The sequence below is a fragment of the Xiphias gladius genome, chromosome 1 (assembly GCF_016859285.1).
Source record: "Xiphias gladius isolate SHS-SW01 ecotype Sanya breed wild chromosome 1, ASM1685928v1, whole genome shotgun sequence".
NCBI classification, from domain to species: Eukaryota; Metazoa; Chordata; class Actinopteri; order Istiophoriformes; family Xiphiidae; genus Xiphias; species Xiphias gladius.
This window is the reverse complement of record NC_053400.1, coordinates 15,621,615-15,637,620: the sequence shown is the minus strand read 5'-3', so window position 1 is coordinate 15,637,620 and position 16,006 is coordinate 15,621,615. Positions and strand designations below refer to the sequence as shown.

Below are 16,006 nucleotides of genomic sequence, written 5' to 3'. Positions count from 1 at the left end.
TTCAACTCAGCCTAACCAGTACTAAAGGAAAACTGAGCTATTGATATCACAGCCTGTCCGATACTGGAATTTTAGGGCCAATGCTGATACCGACTAGATTTAGATATTGATATATCAGCCAACATTGTTATATACAGACGGTTGACAAATTAAAGGAAAAACTTGAAAAATGAGTGGCGAAACAGGATGACAATGCCCCCATCCATAGGCCACAAGGGGTCACTGAAGAGTTTGATGAGTATGAAAATGATGTGATTCATATGCTGTGGCCTTCGCAGTCACCGGATCTCAACCCAGTTGTTTATGTAATTGATTATGGACCGACATTTTGAGACAGCGCTCTCCACCACCATCATCAAATACCAAATGAGGGAATATCTTTTGAATTTTTTTTTTTTAAAGTCTAACTGAGATTAAAAATCTCTTTTACAAGAGCATCCCGGCCAAGACAGGCAGCAGCACAATAAACAGGGTTTCAGACATACATATAACAATTAAAATAAAAATAAAGAATAAATTACAGACACTTAAAATATCAAAAATATTCGTTAAATATTCAACAAAAGTCAACAACATCAGGGATCAAACAGGGGCAATATGAATCAGTCAAAACATCTACAACCAGATGTGCCTGCCTCCGAGTAATTTAAAATTACTTTAATTCATCCAGTGAGACCAGTTCTCTGAGGTTCAGGTAATTTTGCAACTGATTCCTGGTAGAGGGAGCAGCACCCTGACTTTTCCCAAGTCAGTACAGACTTTAGGGACAGAACTATTGCAAAAGAGCACAATGCAAGTCCAAAATAATTGATCAAGATGTTCATATTTTTCAGTTTCAGAGATACAAGGTTCGTGTAGGATGTGTGACATGGAACAGAAGGACATGGGAACATAGATTTATGAATAGAAATGACTGTAAACGGCGCGATGGTAAACGTGCATCCCCTCACAGAGATCCGGGTCCTGTATCGTGAAGTTATCAGCACTTTGATGGTGATGTTTAAAGCTGTCATAAAATCTTTACTATTTTAGCACGAGAGACAAACAGCTGGTCTGGCGACATGTGCCATTAAGTGTCAGATCCCACCTATGGCGAGCCGTGGGCCAACAAGTAATTCAAAGTTAATGTATTTCAGTCTGCCAGTGAGCTATCCCCTCACTTCCACTGCCAACTGTGCAGTCATCTCAACCAACCACAAAGTGGCCGCTAGTCCAGCGACGAAAAGAAGATCCCTCACTGACCTCCCAGCCACAATATTGCAGATTGTGTCTATTGTAATGCATGACTCAGGTAGACAGTACCGCTAACAAGTATTGGACATTTTTTACCCATATACATACACATCAGGGGTAATTTTGGGTTCGAGAAAATTTTGACATGGGCAAGAAGAGCCAGGGATCAAAGTGATGAGAGCTGCCTGATGCATTCGCTCTAAAGTATTTAATTTGCAGGTTGTTAATAAAAATCACTTTGTACTGCCTAATTTGAATCAAATTCTTCCCCCCTGTCCTCCCACATTTACACCAGCTGCACTGCGCTGTGATGAGCACAGACTGACAGGTAATGTACATTTCAAGGTGAGGAAAATACCGAACTGTCAGAAAGCCATGAAAATGTGTTATTTTCAATTCTGTATATTTCTTACAGGCCAAAACATGGAGTCCCTGTTATGGAGGCAATTTAGATTTGATTTTAGCACTTTGAGCAACATGTAGCCAGCTCTATTAGCTCTCAGACAAAGTGGATATAAGTATGAGTGATAATGTACTTAGGTAGTCGGGGAAGACACCAAAAAAAGAAGCTATCCATTTGCATTAGAGGTAAGGACAATGTAGTCACTAGTTATGATGTTAGAGATGTTATTAGGACTCAGATGAAGGATACATCTGGTTCTACTGCATCATACTACATCGATTTTCAATGTTAAATCAGTGGAGTACTCTTTTAAAATGTTAACAAAACCTATCTATAAAGGGGTGGTGCTGGAAAAACCTGCTTGCAAGATGTAAAGAAAAGGCAGGCAGTCAGGTGGATCAAAGCTCGAGCAACAGAGATTTGCTGATTTCTGAGCACAGTGACAATAACGATGTAATCTAATCTTGTAGTTCTGAAAACTTTGTAATGTAACCAACGTGTTTTGGCCTTCAGACAACACTTTACATGTATATGGAATTTAAATAAGGTATGAATGAACCCAGTGCTCCATCCCACAACTATAAATTCCTGTCAATCCCAAGTAACAAGGGAGCCCTTCACTCCGACACATCATGCAGGACAATTGTTTCTTTTAATTCTTTCCTTAGTGACACCCTGTTTTCTTCATGTTTCCCTTTGTGTATATATTAATATCCTTATTTCTGGTTAGTTAACATGTTTAAAGCTACACCTACTCTATAGTATCCAAAGACATAATTGGAGAAAAGACTTTTAGTTACCAATTTAGATTCCAGGTGAACATTAACTTCTCAACTCTGAGACACAGGGACACGACTACCAATAGTTTCATACCTTCAGGAGATAAGGTAACTAAGCATGTGCTTTGTAAATGCTTAACTAAACAGACTGTTAGCTAACTACATTTCATATTTGTTGCAGTCTTGCTGGTCATCAGACTAATGTGTAGTTATGTAGAAGATTTTTTCTCTGGGCAGTAGTGGGTAGAAATTGTACATTTTTAATCAAACATGTACAAATCAAATTTTGCAGTTGATCCAAGCTCAGATGAGATTTGACCCGTGAACCACCTGCTGATGAATGGGACCTTCTTTAGGCTGATATATTGACCTGCCATGCCTTTAACATCAAGCACTGAAACTTGATATAACTGAACTGCTTGGAAATCCATGTGTTTTCTCACTGCAGTATCCCCTCTCCAGTCTCGGCATAGAAAATCTGTGATACACATGAACCATCGCTTTTCACCTCCCTGGTTTATACGGTGTGCGTGAAAAGGACCTGCCAAGCAAGGTGCTTCACGGCTGTAATATATCCTCCTCATAGCTGCAGCATTTAACACCACTCATTCACAAGATGAATCTTATTGACTTTCCTCTTCTAAACAAGACGACAGACACCGCCACCACACTCTGCTCGTTCAGTTGTTGCACAGTCGTTGTTGTGCTCCAAAACTACAAATATCAGCCATATTTGTGTTGTACAAAACCCTGATACAAACACAATACTGACTATACAATTTGTCTTTGTGTAAAGATTTAACTGTACCACCTCTATTACAAATATATTAAAATCATCTAATGTACAACCTGTTAGGTAATATTCCTTACAGTACATATCACACCATACCAACCATTCAGTATTCAATGGTATACCACCTGCCAACACTGTAATAACATTTTAAAACAGCACACCAACTGGGTTGAGGAGCTAGTCCTCCTCTAGGTTCAGAGTACGGTGAAATGATACCTGATCTCTGTTCACTGTAAATTAATTACTGGGTGGTACCACAATGTTACAGTGCATACTGTAGTGAAAGCTTAGCGAACATATATTTCTTTGTAGAATAAACGTCATAGTAGGACATTATATAGGACAAATATTGCAATGGAAGTTTAATCCAGAACCCTCATTCAGAAGCCACAGTGTACTGTATACAGCGTTGCTGCTCAGTAACCTAACAACGATAAGCTTCAGACTGAGCAGACTTTCTCTTCTGAGTCAAGGCAGTTTGTACCAAATTGTGTGGACTCAAAAGCAGGACTCAAACCCAAGGCAGGGGAAGTTAAAAAGGTGTTTACTTGGGCGGGAAAAAAAGGCAGAGGTCGGTAATGAGTACGTAATCGGCACCGTAACCACGCAGCAAAGCAGAAGTGGGGAGGGAAGTGGTCAGGTTATGAGCACAGTTGAAATTTCTTCATAGGTTTGACCTTTTCTAGTTAACAATCCATGTTACAGATAAATGCATAGATGCACCACTCAAGTGCTTCTACGTACACACAAATATACACAAACACTTTCTTGTTCTCTTTTATTGTGAGTCAATGATCCATTTTTACTCCTCAGTGTTATGTGACACTAAATGTCATCTTGTCATGAATGCATGTTGTGTTATTGCTGTTTGTGTAATAGAAAACCGGTGTAAATCTTACAGTGAATTTGTGTATTCCCCATAATATAAAATATTCAGGCAATCAACAGTATCAGTATAAGGTTTCATCAGACAGTGTCAGACCATGAATTGCCTTCAGCAACTGGAGGATGTGGCAGGGTCTTCAATGAGTGTTACAAACAAGCAGAGCAGAATAACTAAGAGAACATTAACGTTAGTGAAGCAATCTTACATTACACATTAACGATTTTTACTAAATTGAAATGATGTGGCCTGTGGTGTTTGCAAAGCTTTTGTTTCCTTATCTGATTTTACTTCACATGTGAACATCTTCTCTTTTTTTTGACAGAGATGTCCAAATTTGAGAACACCATACCCCCCACATGGTCATCTCTGGCAAAAAATAAAATGCAGAAATGCATGTCTTCTCTTGGCTTCACTCTGTGTTCACCTCAATACGGTTCATATCTGCTTCCTTCGAGAGCAACTGGAAGAGGTCTCTCTGCCAAACCCGACTATCTTTGTGAGGTTTTCCTTTCTTTTGTTTTATTGCACACATTACTGTTATGGCTTTGTCCTTCAGTTAATTTACTTGCCATTTCATGCAAATTCCTGATAGTGCTGTCGGTCCAAAACTGAGGTCCCTCCCTCTCCTTATCTCTTAGACCCTGCTTGACTTTACTTCATGCTCAGTAAACTCTCCATCTCTGTGTTATTATGGTATGGAAATTAGCTTAATGCGCTGCTTGTGTAATGTTATATCGAAACTGAGCCTCCAGCCAATGCTCCCAGTGTGGTGTAACCTCTGTTAGAATTCATTAATATTCCAGTTAAAGATACAGTCTAATTGGACAATAGCCTATAAACTACCAAAGATTTAATATGTTGCGCTACATTTCCAGGACCAGTATTTTATTCAGTTTTGCCTTTCTTCTCGTCCTTTTGGGGTAAGTGTTTTACCTGTAATAATAAGAGTTGTACTTCTTTTTTAACCACACTACAAATTATAGTAGTTCTAAATGTCTTTATAAAAAACATCTGATAGATTATTCATGGTTGAGGCTTTTATTTAAAGAAAATATATCGAATGACTGCAACAAGTAGTGTCACTGGGAAGGGAATGTCAACTACATATTTTTGATCTGAGATTATAACAGTTTCTCTTTTTGAAATTTTGTAAATATGACTCATGGTAATTGATATATATAAATAGGTTGAATATTATGCTACTTTTTCAGACTATATTTTGGTCTGCTTGGTTTTTCTTCTCCTCCTTTTGGGGTAAGAATTTTGCTGAGCAAGGACAAGAGATGCACTTATGTACACACTAGACCTGCCAGGTTTATCATAAAGGGAATAAAAGCTGAAACCTTAAACAGCAGCCAAATATTGTAGTTCTACTAAATATTTACAGTAACAAGCTTAAGGAAGGTAATGGCATTGAAAGATGTTTGATGTAAAACTACAATAGTTTGTAAATGTGATTTTGGCCTGTTCCTAGTCCAATTCATATAAAGTGCCTGTCTTAGGTTGCAGTGTGGAAAGATTTTTTTTCCCCTCCTGCTGAATGGCAGTTATCTAGTGTTCTTTCTGACCTTGTCATTTAATATTACCTGTAAATGTACCATGACAGTTTAAAGTCACAAAGATGGTTTATTATGGCTACGCACATATCAAACAAATGAAGTAATGGCAGCTCACATCAAATAATATAGCATTGTACTGCCACTGCAGAATTACACAGCAGATTATTGCAGGATTTAAAGAACAATACAGTGTAACTGCTAAATAAATGTAATTGTTTACATTTAAAGGATTTTCATAAAATCTTTACAGTTAATCTGTAAGCAAATGTAATTAATCCTCTGATTGAATGCTGAACTAAAAGATATTTAGTATTTGAGTGTTTACTTTGTAACATTATGAGAAAAACATGTATATGTGTATATAGAGCATACATGTTATTGTCAGCACCTGCCTGGATTTGAGAAGTATAAACTGGCTAAATTCACATGATTAAGAAGCTCAGGATCTCAATTTTCAAAGTATTTATAAAAGGAAAGTCTTCCATGTTGTGCCCTTCATACATGTTATCACTTACATGAATATTGAAATCCAATCTGCAATTTGTCGCCATTAAAAACATTTTAGGCTGAAAAAATACATTTAGACAGTTGTGAACAAGACACAGACACAGCGCAAGTACAAAGAACTCACGCAGGATAATTTAATTTTGGATAGTTAATGATCACATCGTGTGTTACTGTGCTATCTTTGGTTGTTAGGCTACATTTATGTACTTATTTAGTGACTTTGTGTGTGGATGGTCTCACATTTCACACACCAGAGCAGTCTTCACCTCCACACATAAATAAACATGGAGGTTTTGCCCAGAGCAATAAGGGGAACCTGTCGATCTGCTGATGTTTAACCAGGAAAAAGTTTTATTTTTGTGGCTCATTTTACGAGGCTCTCGACGAGGTTTATGTTAACATCAGCAAACAGTGTATGCTTTTAAGCACGACAATGGTCACAGTTGATTGGTTCATTACAAGCGTTCAAAATGTCAGACTTCATGTGACTCACTACTATTATTCACTCTCATGACCAACATCTGTTGGTCCATCATAGAAGGAAAAATATATGATAATGATAACAACTCTTTTAACTGTTTTATGACCAGAATTAGCAGCTCTGAGATAAAATGTCATACACTTTGGATTTGTCATGTGGACAGCTTGCATAACTGATCTATCGTTGGCTTGAACCTTCTTATGCTGTTTTTGGCTTAATGTTATTAACTTTTCCAAAGTCAAATCAGCCCCTTTTTACTATGTATGCTACATGTGTCTGTTTCATTTTATACGTTCTTCAAGGAGTGCATGCCATCAAGATGCACAGTAACCTAAAATTTTAATTCAAATTATCATCACTAACTTATTTTAGCTGCTTACTGTTACTGATATTCAGTTTAGTCACCTGACTCCACACCCAGTTTAATCTCATGGACAAAATTAAACTGAATGAAGTTTAATTTAGCTATAAGTGTGGCTAGCTCACAAGTAGCTAACCGCATTATTTGATCTGTATTCCTGGTGCCCTGAAATGTATTTCAGACTATATGGAGCCCAAAAGCCAAAAAAAAGGCAAGTTGAAACTCAGTAATAAATTCAGTATTACTGTTAAATAACTGAAATGAAACGTTTTGTATTATATAAGCATTTTGAAAATTTGCAATGTGGTGAGGGAAATGGGAAATGTTGAAGTGGTAAAATAAGTAATAATGGTATATCAGCTATGTGTTAAAATAAACGAAGGAGTTGAAAACTAAAAAGAGCTAGTGAAAGATAAGTAAAATAAATGAACTCAAGTTTGAACTTAAGTTATCAACTGATTGGTAGTAAAGATTTTTTTTTTAAATGAAAAGCTTTTCGCATTTTTCTTTTCCCTGGAGGTTAAAGAAAAAGTATAAAGCTTTCTTTTTATACTTTTATTTATTTGACTAACAATAGCCCTTTTCACACACTTGGAGATTGTCTCTGAGAGACGTGGTCACACCTACTGGAAATACTCCATTTGGTTTCGGCGAGGGTGGCGTGTGGGTAGAGCAAGCAGGAGGCAGGATAGAAATGTAATCAACAATCAGTTCTCCTGATAACTACCTGCTCTATTGGATCAATTGGACATTACACTGACTTTGTACTAGGGAGCTAGCAGGGTAAAGTCTGTTTAATATCCGGTTCAACTGATTCAGACATTTGCGTTCACACAAAAAAACTCCTCCTGGTAATGTGTAGAAAAATTCAGGCTTGCAGTTCATGTGCAGAAGTACATAATGTTATTGTTATTTGACTTGTCCGGTAACCTTTTCGTATACATTTTGTCAGCTCTGGGACTCCATAACACTACTCCTCTAACACTAAAAAAAATTGTAGAAGTGTTTACTGAACACAGATTATTGTGGATGCATGTTGGTAGAAAAAGAGGAAAAAACAAGAAAAAACTGTATTCCTTTAATGTACACTCCTCACATCTCTGGTTAACTCGTACCTGTGTGTCTTCACAGATTCATCTATTTCTACTCGGGATATACCCTCTCATCATTCAGGTAAGATTTCTTTCAGACAGAGAGGATTTAGAAATGCAAATGCACATAATAGAACATGAAAATAACCTTCAAGTAAAGGAGTTAAGTCCTCTGAACTGACAACTCAAGAAAGGGTTTGAGCAAAATTTAACAAAACAAACAACTGCCAGTCCCTGTGGACATCCACTAGCAGGTGTTAATGTAAAACTTTCTAAATGAAATTCCTCACTGGGAAACGTATTTACTGAACACAGTAAATACCTTTCCCAATAATCTTGTCACCGCTCAACCATTCCAGGAAATGTCCATCTGTAGCAATTTTGTGAATTCTTAAACCTTTTTAAATGATTTTATCATCCATTTCATTAATTCTGTCATTTTGTACTTTTAATATATACTGTGTTTCCCTTTTAAGATTTTGCGAAACCTGTGAAGATAATCCTGAGGGGAAGGATGTAGAGAAGGATGTACAGATAAAAGGCTGCTTTGACAGCTGGAGGATTGGAGACCTAAAAATGCAAACTGGGTGAGAATCCACTTCTCTGACTAACAGAGAGGAAGAGCTGGTTCAAATACAGCTGGCCATTTTCAAAAGGTGTGACTCTAGTTCATATCTTGCCCTGTTAAACGTTTCCACACTTCAACTACTCTTAAAACAGATCATAAACGGTGCAAGAATCTGCCTGAGGTTATAAAAGTATAAATAACATGAAAAGGAAGAAGCATAAGTTTTCCAGCTTTGCTTGTTTTCACCTTTACAAACTTACTGCACCTCTGGTGCTGGTTAGTCATCATTACACTTTTATGGCCAAGATGGTGACTACGCTACACTGGGACTTCAATCTTCATCTGTAATCAATTGCCATTCTCAATTCCCTGGATGCTGCCACACAACTCAGAGTTTTCTGCAGTGCACACAGCAGATTAAATATTACTGGGTATTATTTTACCAGGGCAATGCAAGCTCACTGCTTAGTACTTGGGCCTCACAACAATAAATGTAGCTCTTTGTGCTGGCAACCTGCCTGTGTGTACCTTTCTGTCACTTAACGCATGCTGAGATAGGTCTCAAAAAGTCATGCACGGATAAATGGATAGTATGATTTTAAAAGGCACATTACTTTTCAGGCGTTCAGAAACACAGCACATAGCACCATGAGATGACGATATAAAGCTCTGGTATCTGGTCCTCTGGTATTGTTTTTATTTTTATGAATCGTCATTATTATTGTTCGAGTTTATTGTATTTATCGCTGTATTTATTGTTTTACTTTATGTATTTTCTGAGCTGTTGTCTTCCTTGTGCTGTATTTACCTCTGCATGTGCCTCTAGCCAAATTAGCTTTCCTATTTAGAAAGATAAAGTTAAATTTGATCTTTGCTTTTCTTTTCCAGAGTGAAATATGCTCAGCCAAGCACACAAAAAGGGTAAGCTATGGAAAACAGATATTACATTATTCTGCTGTGTAAAATTTATACATGGCAACCTGGATGTTGAGCATCTCACTTTGGCACTGTTATCACACATTTAAAGCAAAGACTTCTATATACTGTATGGCCATTTTATGCAGTTATTATTGTCCATGTACATCTGTGGAGTGGCTTGTGCTGAAACCCGACATTGTTCATGTAATTGTAGAGCAGTTACCCTTACTTTATATATGTGAACATGAATGAGCAAGACTGGTCCCCTGTGGGCAAAATAAGAACGCGTCACCACAGGCTGTGAGAAATTATACGGCCATTTTTTAAATATTATTTCACACATTGTGCACATGGATATATATTGCTTTAATGCCATTAGATCTAGATTTGAATACACAATGTCTTTGTTCTCCCAGACGCACTGATGTGAACTCAGTGACAAACTGGAATGCTCCTCTGGTTTGGGAGGGAACCTTTGATCCAGTGGTTATCGATGCCATCTATAAGAAAATGGACCCAAGAGTCGCTGTGGTGGTGTTTGCTGTTGGCAAGTAGGTACACAGGATATTCTCACAGGATATTATAGGAGTGAGGTTTTACCTGACCCACTGCATGAAGCTGAAATCTAAAATTTTGTAAACCTGAAAATGTAAAGCTCACTCACATAAACACGAGCTGTCTTCTGTATGGTATTGTTTTTCATTGCGTTGTCTTTTCTTGTCCTATACTAATGGATAATGCTTCTGGCTTGCTTCTCTCTACCTGTACAGATATACCCGTTTCCTGAAGGGCTTCCTGGAGTCAGGTGAAAAGTACTTTCTTGTTGACTTCAGGGTCACATACTACATCTTAACAGACAATGAACAAGATGTTCCCAAAGTGAGTTGTTGCTTATTAATATGCGTAAAAGTATTTTGGGGCTTTAACAACTAAGTCTTTGAAAGAAAATGGCACAGTTATTATAAATGAAGACAATATCTTTTTTTTTTTAAAGCAAAGAAGACCAGAGGTGATGGTGTTTTATGATTTTGTGTTTGTCAAACTTCAGTCAATTGCATTCCTTTGATAAAACATTTACAGTGTGTGTTTGGCTGCCTTTACCTCAGTAGTGTGGAGGTCCAAAGATCAGCACCTTGGACAGAGGTTGAGACACAATAATGCAGAATGCAATATGACTCGACTGAACGGGAACATTGGAAGATGCTACAGACTATCCTACCAACGAGCATTGACTGTGCCACAGCCTGATAATGTACATGCAATGAACATGCCCTGTGTGGTTTATTCCTCTCAACTCAATAAACTAGAAAACAAAAAAAGCAGAAAAGAAACTGCATTCATGTGAACAGTGAATCATACACTGTTTAGCCACAACATTACTACCATTAATGTTGTGGCTCTATATATATATATATATATATATATATAGAGCCACAACATCTTGTTTCAGATACAAATATATCAAATTAATGTTGCAAAGCATCATTGAAACTTATTTTCCTGATGACCTCAAGTGTTTCATATTTATATACTGTGACTGAATGTCGATAGAAGATGACAATTAGAATTGATTTGCCTTATTTTATTGTTTTATTATACTGGTCAGATTGAGCTTGGTAAGGGCCGGAAGATCTCAGTTGTCACTATCCCCAGTGCCAGCCGCTGGCAAGATGTAGTACTTGGCAGGATGAAATGGGCCACCATCACCATTGACAAACAGGTAAGAGGTCAAATGTGCAAAATAGGCCATACACAACATGAAAGCTACCGACATTTTCATCTGGTTACAGCGGCTGTGTTAGAGCTTGTTTGTTTCTGGACCCAAACACAAACAGACAACAAGGTGGTAAGGAAAAGTGGGTTTATTGTAGGATAAAAGGAAATGGTTACGGTGGTGGAGATGGGAGGCAGGATGAGGCAGAGGGCAGGCAGGCAGACGAGTGAGGAAGCCGGCTGGCAAGCTGTCAGTAGACCAGGAGACACAGTGGGGAAGAGGGTGCAGGGAATCCCAGTTGGTAGGAGGCACAAGGAGACACAGGAAATAACTCTAGTATACTAGATACACGAGCAGCCGAAAGAATGACTATTATGGAAATTGGTATTCATAGGGCTCCCAAAAAGATTCTCAAATGGGCTGAGCCCATTTCTGCTCCTTGTTCTTGCTCTCATTAGAGTCAGGACTAGAGGGAGAGACTTGGTCCAGCTGAACCCCCGTCTCTGTAAAGAACTTAGCTAACTTGTTTTTTCGGGCTCACTCTCTTTTCCTACTGCCCCTCCAGTAGTTGGATGATAAGTACAGTGGTATTTCAAATCAATTCAAGTATCAAGAATTTACTCAGTTCTTTCACAGCTGTGTTGACAAAATGGGCGCTGTCATCACTACTGATGTTCCCTGCAATTCCTTATCTTGGTCGGATTTCTCTTACCAATTGCCACTGCACTAGCATATGGCTTTGGATGTGGGGAAAGCTTTCACCCATTTGAAAAAAAAGTCAATTATGACTGCTTTCACAGTTTCATGCTGTGGTACCACCACCGGGCCTGCATGTATTTACCAGTAGCTGGGTCAACTGAGACTGAACCATCCACAAACAGCTCCAGATCTGCATTGGGCGATTATGTGTCCCGCAGATCAGGCCTAGGACTGCAATGCGTGGGTTAAGGATAGTACAACGTTTGACAGTGATGTTAGGCATATCTAGCCAGGTGCGAGCAGCTGAGAGATGTGTTGTTTTTTTTCCTAGCTGAATGATAGAAACTGCATGATGGACCAAAAGAGCAAGGTCCTGGAAACCTACCAAATCCCTGGAGGCTAACACTGGTTTTTCAGCTGCTTCCACTGCTCTTAAGCAACGTGGCAATCCTGCAGCTGCAGAATCAAGTTTAGATGAGAAGTAGGCAACTGGCCTAATTTTCCCACCGTGCTCTTATAGCAACAGTGCTGGGAAACTTTATGAAATACTGCTGGAAAACTGCTGGGGCGTTGTTGAGGCCGGAGGGCATGATCAGGTATTCAAAATAGCTTAGGGGGGTGTTGAAAGCCATCTTCCACTCGTCACCCTCCCAGATCCGAATAAGGTGATGGGCATTCCTGAGGTCCAACTTTTTGTTCGATGGCAGGCAGATGAGTGAGGAAGGCAACTGGCAAGCTGAAGTGGCGTGGGCGGAGGAGGAGACACAATTAGAAAGAGGGCTTAGGGAATCCTAAACACACGAGAACAAAGTAACAGGCACAAGGAAACATGGGAAATAACTCAAGTATTGTAGTTACAGGAGCCGCCAAGAGAGAGTGACTTTCACGGAGGTTGGCAGAACAATCTGGCGATGAGTGGGTTAAGAGTCAGGGTTCCTTTACTGCTGGGTTGTGGAGCTGATTGAAGACAGATGTGGAGCGGAAGCAGGAGACAGGAGACGGAGAGCCACACCACACACACACACACACACACACACAGTGCAGACAGGTGTATTTTATTCGATGGTGATGAGGATGTGAAGAGGATGAAGGAGACACCGTCTTGATTGCATATAAAGGTTTATTACAAAGAAGTACAGCGTCAAATCAAGCACCTGCAGGTCTGCTTGTGAGAGGGTGTGAAGCCAATGAACCACCCTGAAAATTTGGCCTTGACCACCGACTCTTAAATAAGGCAGTTGTTTTCCTGAAAACAACACTAACATAAAGCTTTAAGTCCAAAGCATTTCCTCACTTTTCAGATTGCAAGGCCCCCTTCTAGGATCTTTGACCTAGGGCCTCTATTTAAACACATAAATTCAGCTCTACATATGTAACCATACACCTCACAGGGAAAACAGGGAAACAGGAGGGAATACGGGAGTCATAGCCAGAGCCGTGACACACTGATCCTTTAAAATCTTCACTTCTCAGTCTTTACTTCTTGGAGGTTCTTAAAAAGAAAAACAAGCAACAAAAATGGATTCAGCACTCACTGAGGTGCATAAAAATAAAATACGGTGCTCTGTAATATTTCTTATTGGTTATATTCTTTAGTTACGTCTTCTTTTATCTAATTGAGTCTTTCCATAATGCATTCATTCCTATGTCTCATCTGTCCTGTTTTCAGATCCGCAATGAAGCAGATTATCTTTTCATGATGGACATCGACAGTGTCTTCCACAACCGCTTTGGAGCCGAGTCTCTCAGCCAGCTATCTGCTGTGCTTCACCGTGGCTACTACAAGGTTTTGCTCTTCCTCTTACAGTACTTATCCTAAGTCAATGGAAATCTTTACTTATTTTATGTCCATGATAATGTAATGTGATGGCTTTCTTTTTTTTATGGTGTGTTTTACCTCTGTGTTATGCAGTTATTGTTTAAATTATACTGACTTTTTTCTGAACAACCACAGCATTAACTGCCCTCGCAAGTATCAGTTATAGCCTCTCATCATTTTTAATCCATAATTTATTAAGTAGTTTTTGCCTTTTTTTTCTCAGAATACAAACAGGGATCAGTTTCCGTATGAGCGTCGACCCAAGTCCAAGGCGTATATTCCTGCTGATGAAGGAGATTACTATTACACTGCTGCTGTCTGGGGTGGATACCTGGAGGACATGTACAAACTTGTCAAGTAACCAAAACCAAATTATCTCTTAAGTTCTTTTCATGCTATTTCTAATTAAAAGAAAATGTAAAAGATAGTAATGATAAGGCAGAGAAAGACACACAATATGGTCAGAGAGCTGACAATATCCAGAGAGCTGGAAGGGTAAAAACCTTTGCCTACGAAATCCTGTATATTTTTAATACCTTTGGTCAGTATTCAGTTTCTTTCTTACATTTTGCCACATAGGTGACCGGTATGCGAGCTTCTTACAAGTTTTTGACATGATTGCCACAACAAATTTAACAAGTTTTCTGTTTATTTCATTACTCTCTTTGTCATATGAATTTAAAAATAAAATCTAACTCAAAAAATTTAACTTTCATTTTATCAGGTACTGTTACAAGCAGTCGCAGGAGGATGCTAAGAATAAGATTGAAGCTGTGTGGCAGGAAGAGAGTCATCTGAACAAGTACTGTGTCACAATTCATTCCCTCATTTTCAAAGCTTTCCACGCGTTTCTTTGTTTCTCTGTTTTCCAGTCAGTGTTTTTTATTCTTATTGTTACAACCATTTTTAATGTAAAGTCTGAAGAGAACTCAACATGCTGCTAATACTCACATTTTTTTTCACTCACAGTTTCTGTGTATTTACAGTCTTTTCTATATCTGCTGGTTTTTGTCACGTTTTTGTTTTCTTACAATAATTACTTGGACTGTATTAAGTTTCTTATCCTTTGGAAGAGGACAAGTCACATCTTATCTCCAGAATTACTGAGACACAAACACTCAAACAGAACACACACATGGCATATCTGCCCGTCTCTCTCTACCTGTTGTACCTGTGTTACAACAAACCAACCAAGGTCTTGTCTCCAGAGAGTACTGTGTGCGTGGAGGATGTATCAGACACCAGCAGAGAAAGTCAAAGTCCCAGCTGGTTAGCTGACTAAGCACTATGCAGAGGTATGTGGAGTGGACACTGATGTTCAATTTCAGTCATGGCATATCTGCCCGTCTCTCTGTCATGCAGGTACCTGTTGTACAACAAACCAACCAAGGTCTTCTTGTCTCCAGAGTACCTGTGGTCGGAGGAGATATCATCAGCAGACAGACAGACATCAAAGTGGTCAGGATCTCCCTGGTTAGAACTACTATGCAGAGGTGCAATGGTGACACTGATGAGTGTTGAATGAGTAAGTCAAGACATAGAACCCTCCTAATAAAAAACTGATTTCATTTTCTTGCTTTTTTTGATGTTTTTTTTGTGCACCTGCATTATCTGGATTCTCTGGGTTTCAAAGTATATTACTTTTGTGTTGAATTCATTTTTTTTTAATTACTTTTAAAACATTATGTTATGTCTACTGTATTATCGGTTAATGACTGGAAATGTCTGGACTGTTTCTTTTACAAAAAACTGAAAATTAATAATAAAGTTTCCTCAGGACAAAATAACTGTACATGAGCATGTACACATGAACATTTTTGCATGTATGGGACTATGTGTGTATTAATCTGTGTGTATATTACCTTTGTGTTGAATTTTTAAAACGGTATATCGTGTGCATTGTATTATCCGTTAATGACTGGAAATGTCATATACTGTTTCTGTGTTTTGTTACAAAAAAACTGAAAACGAATAATAAAGTTTACTTCTGTGAGTGCTTTGCGAAGGCAACTGGGCTTGCTTGACGTTCTTGAAGACGTTTCGCCTCTGATCCGTGAGGCTTCTCCAGTTCTTTCCTAAAAGCTGTTTTACGACCTTTATCTTATTGCCGTAACAATTCCTACGGCAGTGATATTTCTAAGGTTATCTTTTTCCAGTCCCGACAGGCGGCGCCTGAGATTGCGCTGCGGTCGGTG

The 16,006-nt window shown here is 38.6% G+C and overlaps 1 protein-coding gene across 1 annotated transcript; it reads left to right on the top strand.

Annotated features, from left to right (window-relative positions):
* The first annotated feature begins 4,809 nt into the window (after positions 1 to 4,809).
* Positions 4,810 to 15,332, top strand: LOC120789858 (globoside alpha-1,3-N-acetylgalactosaminyltransferase 1-like). Its single transcript, XM_040126938.1, is given in 12 exon segments — positions 4,810 to 5,014; positions 8,134 to 8,175; positions 8,570 to 8,680; positions 9,550 to 9,582; positions 9,996 to 10,130; positions 10,350 to 10,458; positions 11,186 to 11,299; positions 13,662 to 13,778; positions 14,035 to 14,168; positions 14,536 to 14,613; positions 15,174 to 15,234; positions 15,237 to 15,332. Coding segments are annotated over 12 exon segments (1,095 nt in total). The 5' UTR covers positions 4,810 to 4,949.
* Positions 15,333 to 16,006: the final 674 nt, after the last annotated feature.